This window comes from Bos taurus, chromosome 8 (assembly GCF_002263795.3).
Source record: "Bos taurus isolate L1 Dominette 01449 registration number 42190680 breed Hereford chromosome 8, ARS-UCD2.0, whole genome shotgun sequence".
Lineage (NCBI taxonomy): Eukaryota > Metazoa > Chordata > Mammalia > Artiodactyla > Bovidae > Bos > Bos taurus.
This window is the reverse complement of record NC_037335.1, coordinates 110,901,011-110,921,135: the sequence shown is the minus strand read 5'-3', so window position 1 is coordinate 110,921,135 and position 20,125 is coordinate 110,901,011. Positions and strand designations below refer to the sequence as shown.

The 20,125-nt window shown below is 49.8% G+C and overlaps 1 protein-coding gene across 3 annotated transcripts in view; it reads left to right on the top strand.

Annotated features, from left to right (window-relative positions):
• DCDC2C (doublecortin domain containing 2C) overlaps positions 1-20,125 on the top strand; it is a 66,739-nt gene that overhangs the window by 6,103 nt on the left and 40,511 nt on the right. For all 3 annotated transcript variants that reach the window (XM_024996371.2, XM_059889540.1, XM_005210623.5), the window contains exons 2-6: positions 2,240-2,291; positions 9,820-9,896; positions 12,416-12,544; positions 16,522-16,659; positions 18,453-18,495. In XM_024996371.2, coding sequence (XP_024852139.1) covers positions 2,240-2,291; positions 9,820-9,896; positions 12,416-12,544; positions 16,522-16,659; positions 18,453-18,495 — 439 coding nt within the window. The remainder of the gene's footprint in view (positions 1-2,239; positions 2,292-9,819; positions 9,897-12,415; positions 12,545-16,521; positions 16,660-18,452; positions 18,496-20,125) is intronic.

Below are 20,125 nucleotides of genomic sequence, written 5' to 3'. Positions count from 1 at the left end.
TGTGTGTATGTCTGCATGCACATGTGTGGACATATGTGTATGTATGTATGCACACACATGTACGTATGCGTGTGTGTGTGTGTGTGTGTGCGCATGTGTGTTTGGGGAGACCCTAAAGAATCTGAACTATGGTAGGAGTTTTTCCTGTTTACCTTAGGAGTCTGTTGTTGAGATAAAAAGTGAACGTGCTGTTAAACTCTGGCAGCTTGGTGGCACCCGGGTCTGTCCTCGAGTCTCCTAACCCCCACTTGCACCTGAGCACTAGTCGGGGTGGGGAGGGGGGAAGAACATGTGCAGAGGCCAGCACGCCAGGGGGCAAGGAGTGTGGTCTCTGGGCTGGACAGGGTCCTGGCTGTCCCCGTGTGGTAGCACTTAGCCGGTTGAACAGCCTCGCTGAGACTCAGCCTCCTCATCAGAAGAACAGGGCTCGTTGGTGTCTGCTCCAGTGTGGGTTTTGATGACGCAGTGGACACAGCACTTTGAAATGCCCGGCATGGTCCTCGCGGTGGGCTTCTGTCTTGCTTTTGTTCTCCAGAAGCAGCAAGGGGGCACCTTTCACACGAGCATCTAGGCTCTGCTTCAAGTTCCTGCTCCCCAACCCCCCACACCCCCAAGGAAACCCAGGTCCATCCAGAAACCTCCTCCAGGCACCTGGCTTAATGACCCGGGTCCGCCGGCTCTCTGAGGAATCGCTTGTCCCCTCTTTGCATTCTGTTTCAGTGTTCTTTGGCAGACAATGTGGAGACAATAAATAGCATTTTGTGGCTGTTCAGTCTTTTTGTGCCTTAATTTTCCCATATTTATTTTTACCTTTTGTTTTCCATTTCATGATAATAAGTTGTGTCATGTGGGGGATTAATGTTCATTGTCAAATATGTAATTTGGGGATTCAACCCTAAAATGCCTATTTGGAGACAAGCAGAAGTGTGCGTGGAAGGTACCTATAAGCCAAGGGTGGTGAGTTGAAGATGTACAGTCTCTTCAGTTCACAGTTTTCAAAGGTTTGAATTGGCTGCAGCATTTTATAATGGAGGTGTTCATGTGATATAAAATTTTGGTTTCCATTAAAAAATAGAGGATTTTATTGTTTAAAAGGACTGAGTTTTTAGTTGCCTGCATTTCCACAGGAAAACAGTGCCCAGGAGTTACGCGCCCTGTCGATCTCAGAGGGACCCTCACTCCACTAGCCGCAGACCCCACCATTCCCTAACACCACCCTTTGCAAGCATCAGCTTTCACTTGCCTCCGTAGGTGTCTGAGCTTGTGACTCCTGACTGCATAGTAAGTGCTTAAAAATGTCTTTTCCTTCCATCCACCAACTCTTAGTCAATCCTTCTCCGACTGTGGCTAAAATCATTGTCAAGAACAATCTCAAATATCTAAAAAATTGTTTTAAATCAGAAGGAAGCCTTAACACATATACATTTTAATGTATTCTGTTTTATCCTTAAGAACATCTGCTCTGTCTTTGAGGCATATGGAAGACTCTTCGAAAGTCCTCAGGTAACAGCTGTACCTGTGGGGCTCACACACGTTTGATTCCTCCAGCTCCTTCCACTGTTCACGTTTGGCAGGATGGGGTCCAGGACGACGTTCCGTGGGACGTGCGGGACAGTGCAGGCGCGAGGAGCTGGGCGGGCCGTCCGGGTCTCCGCCCTGACTGTGGCGGGTAGTGGACCCTGGATGAGCCGAGAGTGACCCTGTAAAGTTTTCCTCTTTGAGTCCTTCCCAAGGTTCCTCTGTGATTAATAATGTCGTGCGAGGGAGAGCAATGCCAGTTGAGGACAGTGTTCCCGAGTGGCGCCAGCGGTGGCAGCACCAGGTACGGGCACTTCCCTGCAGTGACACTGCTGTCGCACGTGGGCGTGGGCGTGCGCGCCGCTTAGATTTTGGTGTTAAGTCGATATGCAGTGGGATGTGACACTGCTGTCGCATGTGGGCGTGGGCGTGCGCGCCGCTTAGATTTTAGTGTTAAGTCGATATGCAGTGGGATGTGACACTGCTGTTGCATGTGGGCGTGGGCGTGCGCGCCGCTTAGATTTTAGTGTTAAGTCGATATGCAGTGGGATGTGACACTGCTGGCGCATGTGGGCGTGGGCGTGCGCACCGCTTAGATTTTAGTTTTAAGTCGATATGGAGTGGGATGTTATGATGCCGAAGACGAGATGCCTCCAAAGAGGCTCAGATTTTCAATCTAAATATCTACCTTCTAACTAGGTTTCTCTCTCTTCTTTTGCAGTTATATTAATATAGTTCCCAGAAAGCCTGCAAAGATGAGGAAGTTGAAGGAAGTAAGTGCTCACTGCCAGCTACTAAAGAGGGGATAAAGTGGATGACTTGGTAAAAATGGAAACGTCAGTGTGGAGTAATTGACGTTTCGTAGAAACAGCCTTTTGTAGGGAATGCCTACAAAGGCAGCTGCTTCTGAAGCCAGAAGTCACTGGGCGAGCGTGTTCTGTCAGAGCACCTCAGTCACCAAGGTGGTGGCCGTGGGCGAGAATGTTCTAAGACTGCCGTTAGGGAGAGAGCAGGTCCATCCACCCAGTTAGTGAGATGCAGTGTGCTGCCATTCATTAAGCCTTTTAACTCCTCTTTAGTTTTGGGGATTTGGAAAGACAGGTGTCAGGAAAAGTTATTTTTAAGTCGCACAATGTTGAAGCTCATTATAATGTTAAATTCAGAGATTTGCTCTATGTTCCCAACATTTCTGTGCTTGAAAGACATTTGAAAGGTCTGCAAGATGGAACCATCCCTCACTCTATTCACATCGCTTGGGTCTTAGCTAGCAAACAAACAAACCGTAGTTCACATGTAAGTTAAAAGAGATCCGCCTTTTTAATGAGCAACAAAAATCACCAGGTGAGCAAGATAGCCTGATGCTTTGTAGAATGCAAGATGATTTTACTTTTTTATTTTATAAATGGGCTTTTGTGGAGTATTTCAAAGGTGAGCTGTTTTTAGAGTATCTGCTTCTACACGTGGTAATTTTGCTGTTAAGTTCTCTCCTCTGTAAAAAGGAGATGAGAATGTGTGTTAGACAATGTGTAATATGAAGATTACATGATGAAATATATGTAGTGTACCAGCACTAAATGTGTCGGTTCTCATCCTCCACGTCCTCTAAATGTCCTTGAACTCCAGCCAGGGCTGCAGTCAAGGACGGCCCAGTGGTGCTCGCTTTGCCCCCAGGCACCAGCCTGCAAACGCGTTTAGCGTTACTTGCCCACCTTAGACTGTCACTTGCCAGGGACGGGGGAAAAGTTCCTGACCAGAAAGCAATTGGCAGTCACCGAATTTCAGAGCTGCCTTAGTAAAGAGAGAGGAAATGTGTATGGTCATCTTTAACCCCTAGGTCCCTGCATCTCCCTCTCCAGGCGGGGCAGGGAGTGGGATTAAACACCAGTTCTGAAGAGGACCTCTCGGTGGTAACTGTTCAAATTTGAGTCTATGTTTATCCTTTGTACATTGCAATGATTTAAAAACATTAGACTTGATTACAGGTAACATTTAGCATTTTAGGACAGGAAGGAGACTTCCTAGAGTATCTCATCAAAGCTCCCTGTTTTCTGACTGAGGACACTGTGATGGGAGACGTTAGGACAAGCCTTGTGTGAAATGTGGGTACCACCCCATCTTCTCCAAGTCGGGCCTAGATTCCAGGGCCCTCACACCAAGGTTGTGGTTGCCCAAGGAACTTTCTAATTGTTCTTTTGAAATTTGCACTCTTTCATTTAAAAAAAAAAAAATCTCATTTTAAAGTCATTCTTGCTGAGAAAAATGTCAAAATTGCCGTGCAGAAAAGCTCAATGAGGAAAGCGAAAATCGCCCATGATCCCTCCTCCTGAAGATCAGCACTGTGTGTGTTTCGTCGTGTCCGTTTCCAGCGGCCTTTCTCTGCACAAGTAGCGAATATCTAGCTATCTACCCTCACAGACACACATGTACGTACAGTATGTGTGTGTATATATTTAAAGAGAGGCAGTCCACCAACACACACTGTTCTCTTCTTTTTATTAGTTAAGTATCATGATAGTTTAACCTAGTAAAGGATCTCCTGCAACATGGTTTTTAGTGGCTGCAAAATGTTCCATTATGTGAGTCTATCACAATTATTTAACCCGCTCCCTGTCAACAGACCTTCCATCCTTTTGCATGTTCATTATTGTACCCAGGCACTGGGATGGCCCCCGATAGAGCCCTCGTGATTGTAAGGAGGAGGAGTTAGGCGCACAATTGTAGCCTCTTTAATGTTGACTTCCGGCACGTCTCTCAGAGCATGCGCTGCTTCCAGGGCACACGTGACGGCGTTCCCGTGAGAACGCCACTCCCGCCCTGGGGTGCTCCGTGTCCTGTGCAGTGGGGAGGCCTGGAGGTGCTTGACAGTCACCCCCCAGCCCCCGCTCCTTCGGTAGAAGATGTCACTCCCTGAAAGTGGCTCGTGATTATTGCTGTTTGATGGGTAAATCCTTGTCTTGGTGGGACTGTAGTGTTTTTGCAGCCTCTGTGAGGTAGCTTTGCAAGAGAACGTGGTGTTGAAAGCTCCCCAGACCTTGTCAGAAGTCGAGGCCGTGGGCTCCCCTCCTGTACCCCCTCCAGCCAGCTCACTCAGTGCACACGCTGGGGCTTAAGGATGTTTATGGCAGCATTTATTATTATTATTGTAATTTCAAAAACCTGGGAACCATGTGAATGTCCATCAATAGAGAAATGGTTGAATGGTTTATGACATCTTACTATGATTAGATCCATAGATATGGATCTGAAATAATACCTCTTAGAGTGTTGTGGGGTTTGAGACGGTGATGGGCCTGTTGTAAGAACTCAGTAAATCATTGAAATTATTACTCATAGTATCTTTAAGTTGGAATAGCTGACCCTACCTGAATTTGAAGTCCATGAATGCCTACCAATTTGAACACCAGTGAAAACTGTTAAAAACACTAAATATAATATACTGTAAGTTTTGGCCAAGTCCAAATATTCAGGGTTTATATGTTTTACTAAATTATTCTGCCTTATTTTGTGATACAGTAATGCAGAGTAGGCGTGCCTAGCTTTTTGTAGAGTATTCTTTCACAGAACTTACATTGTGGTCAAAATATTAAATTAATGCAAAAATTGAAGAAGCTTCTTAAGAGATCTTAGCTTAGCAAAAAAATTTACTTAAAATTAATTAGAATATCATAGCAGTACATTTCCTATAACCATAGAAATGACGTGTGCTTCAGTGTAATGAATCTGGAATTGGATTTCATTCAATGGAGGGACGAGGAAAATTAGACTCCAAATAGTGCTCTTGGGATCTTGAGTTTCGATGATGGTGTCATGTTGATTTAATGAGAATGTCGACGGTGTCCGATTTTTAAAAAGACTTTTAATATAAACATTAAAAAAACTGTCATTTGTGTGTTTGGCTCCACGGGGCCTTCATGGCTGAGCGGGCTTTCCCCAAGTGTGCCCAGTGGGGCTGCTCCCTAGCGTTGGGGCAAGGGCTTCTCATTGCTGTGACTTTTCTTGCTGTGCAGCGCCCGCGTTGGGGCCCACAGGCTTCACGAACTGTAGTTTGTGGGCTCCAGAGCTTGGCCTCCGTAGCTGTACATCTTCCTCCGAACCCCGTTATTTTGTGTTCCCTTTTTCGGAGACCAGAGTGGTACACCCAGTTCCTGAAACCAGAGACCTGTTCTTAGTTTTCCCGTCTCCCAGCTGCCCTGCGCCCCATCCCTCCCCTCGCCCCTCAAGCCCGTTCAGTTACTCCTCCGATTCTTGCTGACGCTGACCGCACCCGAGCTGCTCCTGGGAGCCCTGTGCCTTCCGCTGGCCTTCGGGCATGCTGCGCTTCCCTTTCCAACTTGATCACCTCGGTTCCCTGGTGCAGACACTTCCAGGCCTGCCTCCTTGCTCCCGGGGGGTGGAGACTACTCTGCTAACCTTGACCTGGCCTTTGCTTTCTCCGTCAGCCCCACCTCTCACCACCCCTCCCTCTGAGTCCAGGATCTAGTCCAGCGCTTTCTGTTTCCCAGAGACCTTGTACCCACGAGGGTGTGTCCAAAGTCCTCTCACCAGGATGTTGCGTAGATGCTGCTCCCCCAGCCTCATTCAACATTTCTTCCCACCCTCGACTGACTGGCTCCTTCCTGTAGTTCAGCTCTCAGCCTGGATGCAGCTTCCTCCAGGAAGCCCGCTTTGTGTCGCTGTGAGGAGGGGGTGCACCTGTCTGTGGCCCGTGCTGCCCCCACGGAGCCCTCACCACAGAGCTGCGTGTGCTTGTCCCCTTGTTTCCAGACTGCCCCTTCAATGGCCTGGGTCCCCATGCGCCCAGCACTTCCAAGGCAAGGTGTGATGCTCACCTTTGCGTCTCTAACACTTAGCACAGTTCCTCCCGTGGTGGGTCCTCCACAAATAAGGCTTAAGTAAATGAATGGAACCATGGCCGAGGGCCTTCTGGAGTCTGCAGCCTGGCAGAATTTGGACCAGGTACTGTCGCTGGGTCGGTTTTACTTGAGGCCCCGCTTCTGAGTAGGGACTTCCCAGGATGGCCAGCTGGCTGCATGAGTCAGTGGCCACCTGATGCTTTGTGATGGTTTCTCTGATTGCGGACTCAGCAAATCTGGAGTCATTCAGAGCACCAGTTCCAGCCTGTAAGTCCATTTGTCAGCAGGCAGCTGAAGTCCTCAGATATGCAGATGACACCACCCTTATGGCAGAAAGCGAAGAACTAAAGAGCCTCTTGAGGAAAGTGAAAGAAGAGAGTCAAAAAGTTGGCTTAAAACTCAACGTTCAGAAAACTAAGATCATGGCATCTGGTCCCATCACTTCATGGCAAATAGATGGGGAAACAGTGGAAACAGTAACAGACTTTATTTTGGGGAGGCTCCAGAATCACTGCAGATGGTGACTGCAGCCATGAAATTAAAAGACGCTTGCTCCTTGGAAGAAAAGCTATGATCAACCTAGATAGCATATTAAAAAACAGAGACATTACTTTGCCAACAAAGGTCCCTCTAGTCAAAGCTATGGTTTTTCCAGTGGTCATGTATGGCTGTGAGAGTTTGACTATAAAGAAAGCTGATCACCGAAGATTGATGTTTTTGAACTGTGGTGTTTGAGAAGACTCTTGAGAGTCCCTTGGACTGCAAGGAGGTCCAATCGGTCCATCCTAAAGGAGATCAGTCCTGGGTGTTCATTGGAAGGACTGATGTTGAAGCTGAAACTCCAAAACTTTGGCCACCTGATGAGAACTGACTCATTGGAAAAGACCGTGATGCTGGGAAAGATCTAAGGCAGGAGGAGAAGGGGACAACAGAGGATGAGATGGTTAGATTGCATCACTGACTCAATGGACATGAGTTTGAGTAAACTCTGGGAGTTGGTGATGGACAGGGAGGCCTGGCGTGCTGCAGTCTATGGGACTGCAAAGAGTTGTACATGGCTGAGCAACCGAACTGAACTGAACTGAGCTGAGCTGAGCTGAAGTCCATCCTCCAGGGGAGCATGACCACGGGTCAGCTATGGGGCTTTTTGTTTGATGTTTGGCATGAAGAAGGCTGTGAGGGTGTTCACAGAGGGTTGTCGGAGCAGGATGGGGCCAGGGAGAGAAGGGAGTTCAGGGCAACAAGACAAATAAGATCCGCTGCAGTTGCCTGGGCTCTTAGCTCTGAACTTTAGGCGCTTTGCTGAGCACTGGACAATGCGTTCACTCACTTTGTGTTACTGGTATCTCGAGCAAACCTATGTCAATGCACTACTTTTTTTTTTAACTTTTTTTTTTGCCTAATATATATTTTTAAATTTTTATTGAAGTGTATTTGATTTACAATATTGTGTTAGTTTCAAGTGTGATTGAAAAAGTGATTTGGTTATGCATGTTTTTTAAGGTTATATTTCATTATAGATTATTACAAGGAATGGATATTGTCCCTGTGTCATATGGTGAGTCCTTGCTGCTTATCTGTTTTATGTATAGTGGCTTGTACTGGTTAGTCCCAGTCTCCTCACTTATCACCCCACTTTCACCGTTGGTGCCATAAGTCTGTTTGTCTCCTCACTTATCACCCCACTTTCACCGTTGCTGCCATGAGTCTGTTTGTCTGTGAGTCTGTTTCTGCTCTGTATGTAGATTCACTTGTATTTTTTTTTCAGATTTGACTTATAAGTAGCATCATGAAGTAGTCATCTTTTTCTGTCTGACTTACTGCACACGCACTGCTCTGATCTGCATTGCATACGCGGACAGACAAACAGGCTTAGGGAAGCGAGACAAACTGAGCAAGCTCACACGGTGATAAAGAGACGGAAAAAGTCCTGGAGTCAAGGATGACTCAACAAGGCTCCTAAGTGCTATATCGACATAGGTTCAAGTGCCCGTTTTGCTAAAACCTATAATAAAATATTTTTGATGGCTTATTATAGCCAGGACACTTAATAGCTGTGTGTTCTTGGGAAGATTGTATAACCTCTGATTCTTTGTTACCTGGTTGTTTTGAGGATCAGACACGAACGCCTATAAAGGTCCGAGTGCAGTGCCTGGTGGGGAAGGCACTGGCACCCCTCTCCAGTGCTCTTGCCTGGAAAATCCCATGGACAGAGGAGCCTGGTAGGCTGTAATCCATGGGGTCGCTAGGAGTCAGACACGACTGAGCGACTTCACTTTCACTTTTCACTTTCATGCATTGGAGAAGGAAATGGCAACCCACTCCAGTGCTCTTGCCTGGAGAATCCCATGGACGGTGGGAGCCTGGTGGGAGGCTGTCTATGGGGTCACACAGAGTTGGACACGACTGAAGCGACTCAGCAGCAGCAGCGCCTGGTGCACAGTAGGCATCAACAAACCATCCGTGCTGCTTTGGCAGCCTCGACAGTCTTCCATCATGGACACATGATGAAGTTTAATGACCCTGGTTAGTCGCTCAGTTGAGTCTGACTCTTTGCAACCCCATGGACTGTAGCCCTCCAGGCTCCTCTGTCCATGGGATTCTCCAGGCAGAATACTGGAGTGGATTGCCATTTCCTTCTCCAGGGGATCTTCCTCCAGACCCGGGGATTGAACCCAGGTCTCCTGCATGGCAGGCAGATTCTTTACTGTCTGAGCCACCACCTTCAATAAAGAGCTCTAAAGCCCATTGGGTCCTGCCTCTTGGGGCAGATGATTGACTTGAGTCTTGAACCTGTCACCACCATCAGACAACAGAAAAGCATGTTTGTCTGACACTTGTTAGGAGATTATTGTATGGAATACCGGGGGAAAGGTCCAGAATCATGTATTTAATTGCTGGATCCATTGAATCAGGCAGGTGATATTGGGGTTAATGAATCATTAACACATAGAAAAGCAATTGGTTCATTGTTTCTGTAATTTTATGCAGTCAAGCAGAGAGCTGCTTCTTAGGGTACCTGTACCTTAATAGAATTTTGCAAAGGATAATTTCTGTTGTTTTCTTTCTAAACTGGGTCTGCAAATTCATGGTAGTTGTTGATATTCATGGCATTGGTTTTGTGGCTATTAGTATACGAGTATATATAATTTTTAAAATCTGTTTAGTTTTGGCTGAGCTCTTTGTCGCTTACCGGCTTTTCTCCAGCTGTGCCGTGAGGGCTTCTCGGCCTGGTGTCCTCTGATGGAGCACCCGGGTTCAGCCGCTGCAGCTCCCAGACTCTGCCCAGCATGGAGCGCAGCTTCCCTGAGCCCCTCTGGGGTCTGTTCTGTTAGTGGAGCTGCCCCACCTTTACTTAGATTTTGGGCGGAAGCTGTGTGTCATGTCGGTGTTCAAGAAGCATCTGTTAGCTTGACCTGGGTTCTGGGCTTCCTTTGTCTCCTTGCAGATCAAACCGGTGGTGCACTGCGGCATGAGCGTGCCTTCCAGATGGCAGACGTTCCATCGCACATCCCGACAAATAAAGTGAGTCCAGTGGCAGCGGGGGCCCGAGTCCCTTAAAGACAGTAGCCTCCCTACTCTGCCTTCCTCCTCGTCCTCCCCCTGCTCACCCTGACGTCTCTTCCATCTTCCCGGAACCTTCTGTTCGATTCCACCTTGCAGGTGCCACATGTTCTCTCAAGAACCTTGATTTTGGAGAAGCAACCCCATTGCCCCACCGCAGTTCTCGGGTCACGTGGGGGCAGGAACACGCAATTTAGTCTCCGTTTTTTTCATTTATTTTGCAGTCTAGTCATTACAGCTGCTGGATGGTGATCGGAAATGTAGAAGTTCTGTTCCCAGCGAAACTTAAAAAACAAACAGAAAATAGTTATGATGGCTTTCAGAGTTTCCGATGTTCGAGCGAGGAAGGTAGTTTAAGCCTCCCTGCTGAACCGGGAGCTGGGGTAGCTGGAGTGGAGGCTATTGAGGGTGAGTTCTGTAGCAGCCAAGTGCCGGAGACAAAAGCTGACGCACCTCCCCTCTCTCCTGGTCCTGCTCCCAATGGAAGGAATTCCAGTGATTTTGTAGGTCCTGGCTCCCTGTCAGAGGGGCCCCAGCTCGGGTTGGTCTCAGCCTTGAGTAGCCAAGGCTCCACTTTCCAGACGGTTGTCCTTCCTGTCCCTGCTGATCAGCCAAGAGCTGGGGCGCCAGAAGCAGGGAAGCCCCTGCAGCAACCAGCGGAGCCCCCGACGGAGACACCCAAGGGCATCATGAGCAAACATGGCCTGCTGGTTAGTGAAGCTGCTCTTTCACTTACCCTCAAAAACCCAGCCATCGTTTCTGTAAGATACTTTTCCTTAGCCTTCTGGAAGGGAGCCACTCACACAGCCAAGATCTTCCCACTGGGCCTTTTATTCATCTGAGAACTGTTCTGAAATAACAAGAGACGGTATTTCTAAATTTCGTGAAAGACATCTCTTTCTAAAGAATGGATAGAAACCTAAGGGAACACTACTGGCTTACAGGTCCTTCCTGGCAAAGACACATTTCCCTGATGTATATGTATTTTTTTGTCCTGACCCAGGTTTTCAGTGGTTCTCACTTCCTTTTCCAGGCTGTTTTTTCCTATGATAAACCCGTTATTGTAAGGCCTGTGCTTTGTTCTGTACACGGTGTGCTAGAAACTCCACCAGATGGACCCAAATACCATCCAAATGCAGGGCTCACATGGAGACCTTGTAACTTAAAAACAAACAGAAAATAGTTAAGATGGTTTTCAGAATTCTCAGTGTTCGAGGGAGAAAGGTGTTTTGACCTTTCCTCACCATGACCATCACCACCATCATCACCATAATCATCACCACCATCACCACCATCATCATCATCACCACCAAAACCATTATCTTTATCACCACCACCATCACCATCATTATCACCATGATAATAAAATTCATTCCTGGATCCAGGTGCTATTTCCTACTTTGAAAAAACTCTTCTTATTTAAAAACATTTAATGTTTGTCCTACTTAAAAAATTAATAGTAGCTGTCTGTGTTTGGAAAGACTTTTGGGGTACAGCCTTTAGGAGCACCACTTGGTGGCAATGTCGCTACAAATCTTCAACATAGTAGCAACATCACAGATGAGTTGTGATGCAGCTTGCACAGGACATCCTTTCAAGGTTTGTTTGGGGCAACATTTAAACATGGGAAAAGGTGGGCTCTGGAGTTTGCAGGCCTCTTGCCACAGAGCCTTAATGAGAAAATGGATTATTTATATTGGGTGCAAGCATGTTAAATTAAAATTTACATTTACCCTGAAAAAAAAAAGAGATGTATTTCTCCAGTTTTAAATTATTTGCATTTGGATGTGGCTCAGCGGGAAAGAACCCTCCTGCCAATGCAGGAGATGTGGGTTCAATACCTGGGTTGGGAAGATGCCCCGGAGGAGGAAATGCAGCCCATTCCACAATTCTTGCCTGGGAAATCCCATGGACAAAGGAGCCTGGCAGGTTACAGTCTATGGGGTTGCGGAAGAGTCAGACATGACTTAGCGACCAAACAACAATATTATTCCATCACGCGTATGTACCACATCTTCTTTATCCACCCCTCTGCTGATGGGCCTCTAGGTCGCTTCCACGTCCTGGCTGCTGTAAATGGTGCTGCAGTGAGCATTGGGATGCATGCATCTTTTTGCATTACGGTTTTCTCTGGGTATGTGCCCAGTAGTGGGATTTCTGAGTCCTGTGGAAATCCGATTTTTAGTTTTTAAGAAACCTGCATACTGATCTGTCCTAGTGGCTGTATCAATTTTCATTCCCACCAACATTGTAGAATTCTGTTTTGACAGAGGCATTGTCTTTAAAGAATAGAGTGTAACCCTGGCCATTGGAGCGTTCTGTCTCCTATGAGGCTGAGTCCCCGCCACTTGTGCCCCCTTCTCTGAGCTCAGGGCTCTGCGTGGTTTCCACGGTTCTGTAAGTGTGTGTTTTTCTTGAACGCCCAGCATTTCCCCCAGAGCATGAGGCACTAACAAAGTCTTTTCCTTTAATCCTTGCAGTGTTTTCACAAATGGAAGATTATTTATTCCGCCTGTAAAGATTATTATACCCAAATTCAGCCTGATGGAGTGGAACAGCGTACTGGCCACGGTCGGGGAGAAGGTCTTCCCTCTGGGAGGCGTTAGAAAGTAAGACTGCGGCCTGCCCCGGTGACCCGGGAAGTGGGGGGTTTCGGTGAGAACTTCTAGCCAGCACCAGCGAGGTCTAACATGAGGCTCGTGAGCTCTGGTTTTAACTCTTCGGGCAGGCAGTACTTCTGTAGTCTTCGGGCCATACTTATTTTTAACCAATTTTGTTCATTCACTCAATGAAGTTTAGTGAGTGTTCCCCTCTCACAAGGTGTGGTGAACAGGGCTACCCAGGCAGGTGTGTCCCATGACCCCACTGTGTCCCCGGGGCCCCCACACCCCTGCAGGTGGCCAGCAGTTAGAGCTGGGCAGGAGAAGTCAGGGGGCTGACCAGCCCATCGGAAGGGGTGGAGTCCTTGGACGGAGGAGGTCACAGTGGCCGCACCTGGGTCACGCCGGGGAGGCGCCGAGCGTCCCGAGGTCTGTCTCCTCCTCCGGGAAATTGGAACCAAGAACAGTACCTGCTTCCAGGAGTTGTGATGTGGTGAAGTGCCTGAGGAGCCCTTGGTGTGTTGTGAGTGTGGGATGGGCTGGCAATACTGATCAGAAACAAGCGAGGAGTCTGGGGGAAACCGCAGATGGTCCGCTGTATACAGCTGGCGTCCTTGTGGGGAGGCAGCCAGGCCTGAGGCCGGAGCAGCCTCCGGGGTCCGCACCGTGCAGGCGCCTTGCTGTCTCGGGGCTGCTGTGTGTGTGCGTGTGTGTGTGCATGTGTGTGTGTGTGCATGTGTGTGCGTGTGTGTGCGTGTGCATGTGTGTGTGCGTGTGCGTGTGTGTGTGTGTGTGTGTGTGTGTGGTCAGTGATGCACTGGGGAGGAGAGGGCTGGGGTGGCCACGGGGACAAGGTCCTGAGGAGATGGAAGGCGCTGGACCTGGAGGTGGGGAAGGTGGCCTCTTGTGAGTGGACGGGGCACAGCAAGCCGAGAGTGAAAGGAGAGGAAGTGTGGCCAAGTGGGGTTGGGGGCTCCATGAGCCTGGGCCCCGAATGTGCGGTGGGACGCCTTGCAGGGCCGCTGTTTCCTCTGATGCTTGGTGGCCCGGGGTCGGGGAGGGGGCAGATGGGTGGACGGGTCTGTGGCCGAGCGGGGGAAGGATCAGCCTGGGAGGGGCTCGGTGTGGAAGTGAGTCCAGGAATGGCGTGAAGTCGTAGCCAGAAACCTGGTGGTTCCCGCAGGGAGGAAGGGGGCAGAAGTCATCGAGGCCGCGGCGCTGTGGCTGGAGGGGAAGGTGTGGCTGAGACAGCAGCAGAGCCTCCTCGGGCAGCAAGCCCAGGACGAGGGAGGGTGGCCTGCCCCCCGGCTCCCTGTCTCCCTGTCTCCCTGTTCCTGCTGGAGAGCACGGCGCTGAGTGGTCCCGGCCGAGTCCTGAGGCCCCGAGGTCTGGCTGTTTCCGCTCTCAGTGTCCGTGGAGCACGGTGGGCCGCGCCGGTGACCCTGACCCTGAGCTCGCTGCTTTCTCACTCGCTGGGGGCACTTCCGGCTCAGCTGCTCTCCGTCTTTCCCTCTGTGACATTAATCTTCATCGTTTCTACGTGCGTTTCTTCTTTTGGCTCCTGTTTTAGCTTCTTTGGGATTCCTATTGTCCGGGTGACGGCACTTCTCATTTTTATCCCCTAACTTTTGCTCTCCTTGTTCTGTTATCATTCCCTGCTTCGTCCTGGGATGGCTCCTCTGTTTTTGTCTTACAAACAATAATTGCTTATTTCTTTTTTAAAATTAATTAATTTTTTTATTGAAGGATAATTGCTTTACAGAATTTTGCTGTTTTCTGTCAAACCTCAACATGAATCAGCCACAGGTATACACATATTCCCCACCCTTTTGAGCCTCCCTCCCATCTCCCGCCCCATTCTACCCTCTAGGTTGATACAGAGCCCCTGTTTGAGTTTCCTGAGCCATACAGCAAATTCCCGTTGGCTATTTTACACATGGTAATGTAAGTTTCCATGTTACTCTTTCCATGCATCTCACCCTCTCCTCCCCTCTCCCCATGTCCATAAGTCTGTTCTCAATGTCTGTTTCTCCATTGTTGCCCTGTGAATAATTCTTCAGTACCATTTTTCTAGATTCTGTATATGTGTGTTAGAATAAAGTATTTATCTTTCTCTTTCTGTCTCACTTCACTCTGTATAATAGGTTCTAGGTTCATCCACCTCATCAGAACTGACTCAAATGTGTTCCTTTTTATGGCTGAGTAATATTCCATTGTGTATATGTACCACAGCATCTTTATCCATTCATCTGTCTATGGACATCTAGGTTGGTTCTAAGTTCTAAGCTATTGTAAATAGTGCTGCGATGAACACTGGGATACATGTGTTTCTTTCAAGTAATTGCTTATTTCTTAGTTCCCTTATTTTATAAAGTTTTCCTTGTTCAAGCTCCTGCTCCATCTGTCCAAGCGCATCTTCCGGTGGTGTCTCCCCAGCCATCCACCCCCAGCGCCTTGGGGTCCAGGCCCCGGAGCCCAGGCTCTGGGGGGAGGCTGTCCTCCAGGCTCCGGGAGGTGAGTCTGCCACCGCCCCGGGCCTCCCTCCCTGACTCGCTGCTGGTGAGCTGTGAGCCCTCTGGGGCGACTGACACTGACTGTCCAAGGTGACAACAGGAGGGGAAGGGAGTTCCAAGCCCTGCCTCTCACCTGGAAGCCCGGGGCTCCGCTCCCAAGGTGTCTCACTGCTCTCTCCTGTCTGGAGGTCTCCTTCTTGCTCCTCCAGGTGACCCAAGGCAGCAGGGCCAGGAGCTGCCCTGGTTGGAAACAGGTGCTCAGGCCCCATCCTGGGCTCACGGATCAGCGCTTCCGAGGCGGGGGCCCAGCCTCTGTGTGTGAGCCAGCGCCCGGGCTGGTCCCATGCTCACTGGGGTTTGGGGGTGTGCGATGGAGGGAGGGGTGGGTCCTGGGGGTCCCGCCCATTCCACGTGTCCTGCTTCCTTCTCTCGTCTCCGCTCCTGTGCTCGCTGCAGTTGTTGGGAAGCGTGTCCTCCACCCCAGCTCTGTGTCTCCTCCCCGGGGGCGAGGTGCTTTTCCTCCATCACATCCCATCCGTAGTGGCCAGCTGAGTGCTGTCAAACAGCGCTCACCCCACACTTGCACCCTCTGCTCACTCTAAGTCAGCGATGAAGTCCTCCCCTTAGAATTCCAGGCTCGTGATTCAGTGTTCAGGTCCTCCGTGTGTCGCCTTTTGGTGGCAGCCAGCCCCCTGTGTCCCGGCTGTCTGCAGAGGCCCCTTCTGCTGCCTCACAGGCTTCCCTCCATCTTCCCGTGAGGAACTCCTATGCACCCTTCAAACCCCTGTGCACATTCTCCCGCTCCAGTGAAGCCCACAGTCGCTTCTGGTCTTTCTCTCCTCAGAACACTGGCACTTTGCCCTTCTCTGGTCCTATTGACTCTGGGGAAGCAGTGACTTTCTTACTCATATTTTTATCCAAGGCAATGCCTACTTCATTGTCTTGTGCCTAACAGATGCTCAACATTGAGTGAACTGAATGGTTTCTTAAACAAATGAATGAGTACATTAATACTTGCCGGAAAGAGTGCAGAATAAAAAGCAGACATATTTTAGTCTTTCGGTGCTTATAAGAAGGCATATTGTTCTCTAATAAATGCCAGGTTTTTTTTCAAGTGTTGTTACACAATATAAGCCAATTTGTATTCATTTTAGCTGTTAATAGTTAAAATTAATTGAACAGCAACCTACAGCTTAAAGTGTTCTTCTCAAGGGCCTTTGAGCACTTGTACATAATTAAAAATATACTTTAATTAAAAAATCTAAAAATTGAAAGCAAGCCTAATCCTGGCAGAGCGTCCCCCTCAGGGCTCAGCATGTTTGGATCACGTTTGCTCAGAGAGCATCAGTCCCATTACTCCCCATGTGGTCCACACGCCAGTCATGTTCTCTACTGGACGCCCCTTCTCCCCATCCCCGGCCCTGACATCGCAGCTCTTACATCTGCAGCCCGTTGCTCTTTCTTTATTCGCAGACTGTTTACAATGAATGGACATCTTTTGGACAACTCTAAGGATTTGCAAGACAACCATTTTTATGTGGCTGCGGGACTGGAAGCCTTCAAGAATTTCCCTTACTGGAAGTCCCCGAAGGTGCCAAGTGAAGTCCAACAGTGAGCACTTTCTGTTCCTTTTCTTGCCTGGTGAAACCTGCCCTTTCCCTGGCACCTCGCCCTCATGTAGCCAGTTCAGTTCAGGAAGTTCAGTCTCTGTGACCCCATGGACTGCAGCACGCCAGGCCTCCCTGTCCATCACCAACTCCTGGAGCTTACTCAAACTCATGTCCATCGAGTCGGTGATGCCATCCCACCATCTCATCCTCTGTTCAGGTATCTGTTCAGGAATCTGCTGTTTTCAGGCCAGTTCAGGTATCTGCTGTTTTTCTGAAATTTGATCTTCTCATTTTATATGTGATGCAGTTTTGGATTTTCAAAATCTTAGGCGTGGAGGAACGTCTGCTGTTGGGGAGAGTCACAGAGAGGCGAGGTCCCATGTCGAGTGCGTTGTCTTTCTCTGGGTGCCTGGGGTCACAGAGGTCAAAGGTCTAAACGTGCAAGATGGAGGTGGTCCCAGGCCACTGTCATGGTAACCCGCCCTCCACCTGGCACAGTTTGTTTTCTTAATTCGACTTGCTTTTCCTTCTGTAAAGCAGTGTGTGCCGGGGGGCAGTCTCTCCTGGTGAACAAAGCCGTGATTTTACAGTAGATCCCAGACCTGGACAACAGGGGGCCCCCGGAGTGTGGGTCTTTGGTCGTGGAGGAGGGGCTGGGACGTGGAGGAGGATGAAACGGCGGGGCTGCGGTCCCGTCCCCTGAAAATTGTGACGACTGTCCCTCACTCCCCAGTGGCATCTGGGACAGGGCAGGTGGCCACATGAAGAGGAGGCCCCTGCTCTCCTGTGGGCTCCGGCCTGGGGGATGGCTAGGGTCTTCTCTGAGGCAGAAGAGCCCGGTGGCGGCGCCCCGACGCGCGCCCCGTGTCCTGCGTCGATGCTCCTGAGGACAGAGAGCCCTTCTCACTGTTCCCGGTCCTTGAGGTGATGAGACAGGTGGTTTGTGTCCGTCCCCAGGGCAGAATGGTGCTTGACCCCTCCATGAATTTCCAAGTCCCACCCAGCTTGCTTCTCAGGCTGTATTTGTGTGAAAACCCTCCGTGCTCCCAGCTCCACATATCAGACTGTAGATTCCAGTCCCGTCCGCCCTTTCGGAGTTTGCCGCCAGATGCAGACACCACCCTGTGGGTCTGGGGCCCTCGGGGTCCTGATTCCGGATGAGCTCTGAGTGTCGGGCTCCCGGTGTCGTCGGGGCGGCCCCAGGCTCCACGGACCGACGTGCAGGAGGCTGCTCGCGGGACGGAAGGTCCGAGCTGTGTGCCGATCCAGCTCCTCACGTTTGGCCCCAAGGGAAACGAAAGGGGTACTGGGCTTGGGGCTGGATTTTGGCCCCAGTTCTGCTGATCAGTTGGGGGGTGTTTGAGTAAACCCTCGTGTCCGGAGCCCGGGTTCTCTACCAGCCCAAGGAGAGCAGGAATGCTTGTTCTGCACATCCTCTCAAGGGCTGTGTGAAGAAACCGCGTTTGCAAACGTGATTAAACAACTGTCAAAAACTTTCAAATGTTAGGGTTCCCATCCCCCCTGCCCTGAGAGCGTATAAAGGCTTTAGGGCAGAAGGTGCCTGTAAACGTGCTGCCTTTGGGTCAACCTTGGGTCAACCACTACCCACCCTGGGAGCGGGGTGCTTTCTCTCCCGGAAGCTGATGTTGCTGGGAGGCTGTGTCCTCTGGGACAGTTAGCTCCTTCCTCACGGCGGTCAGTGTCTCCTGAGGCTGAGGCAGCGGTCAACGTTTTTATTCAGATGTTTTTGGTGAGCTTTAAACATTTCAAGCTTGATTCTCTTTTGTTTTTCAGAAAGTACACAGACATGGAGAAACATTCACGAAGAAAGAAAAAAGTAAGTACTTCTTAACAAGGGACAAAGGACAGCTGTCATCGCCCCTGGGGGGCTCTCGAGTGTATCAGTCTATTCTTTTCTGAGTCAGGCTGCCAGCCCTTGGGTTTGCTCTCCTGGTGAGGTGCGTTCCTCCTCCCAAAGACCCTGGTGTCCTTTGGCATCAAAAAGGTCACAGGACAGGCTGGCTCCGCTCCTGTCAAACAAGCTTCTGAGCACAGGCTCCCTCCTGTGAGCGAGGCCAGCAGGAGATTGGGGGTGAACCTGGAGCCCAGAGTCCAGGCCTGGGAGGCATGTCAGGTGTTAGCGATGAAACACAGTGAGTGCGGAGATAAAAAGATACACAGGTCTTATGGGACCTGCCGGGAGGAGCAAAAGCCTGGCTTGGCCTGGAGGGAGCTGGGAGCGGATTTTAGGTAGACATGACAGCTGGAGGGTGTGTGTGTGTGCCTGTGTGTGTGCCTGTGTGTGTGCATGTCTGTAAGTGTTCATCTAAACACACAATTTGTTATTGCAACACAAAGCATGGGACAAGGGAGGCAGGTGGAGGCCAGACCGTGGCAACCTGGACAGGCCCACCTGTTCACACGATGACCACGTATTCCAGACCAGCTTATGAAATCCGTGCTGCAGTGGCTCTGCTGTGTGCATATTCATTCAACAAAGCTGTTGAATGCCTACTATTTCCTTCCTTCCCAGCTGGCCTGAATCCTGACCCTCTGGAAGTGGCTGGCCTTGGGAGCTCTTGAGTTATCAGTCTACTCTTTTCTGATAGCAGGCCGCCAGCCCTAGGGTTTGGTCTCCTCCTGTTGCAGCTCTGATTTCATACCCACCGTCTATCACCTCCCTGCAAGGAGCTCAGGCTTCTGTACCCCCAGGACCACCTTGCGTTCACCTGGGGCAAGCCTAGCCTTGGGATCCAGCCCTTACTCCGTCTGTACTTACCCTGGAGGAGCTCAGAGTGATGACACTGAACTGGCCCTCTTCACACTGACTTCATGGCCACAATCCTTGTCCAACCGGCCTGCACTGCAAAAGCCTCACTGCTGAAAAAAAAATACTTTCAAGTATATTTTGCTAAATGTTGTTAGGAAGCTTTGCACATTTCTTCCTAGTTGAGACGAGCCCGAAATACCTCTTTCTCCTGCTGTCTGGCTTTTGGTGTGAAGGTTTCTCTGATTTGACTCTGTTGTTATTTTGGTAGCTTCTTGAGCTGAAGGGTCATCTTACTTTTGTCTCTCTCTAAGGATTGCATTGAGTGTTAAATGTCTGCTGGATGAGTGGGTGAGCATCCCCAAGGACACAAACATAATAGCCGTGATTCTGCCCTCAGGGTGCACTCCATCTAGTGGGGACAGGCACATGGACTTGAGCTGTATCACACGTTTCATATAAATGAGTCGTGTGAACAGGATGATGCTTGGTGGGAAGGGGGGCGATCGGCACGTGAAGGTCAGCCAACGAGGTGCAGGTTGTGACTCGAGGGCCAGGTCATCCGGGAGGGAGACAGCACAGGATCCGAGCTCTACGGGGTTATTCTCTGCCGCCTTCCCTGGGATTTCACACGTCGTGTGGGCACTGACTTCTCAGTGATGACTCTTACTTAGCGTGAATGGTGCACGTTTGAGATCCC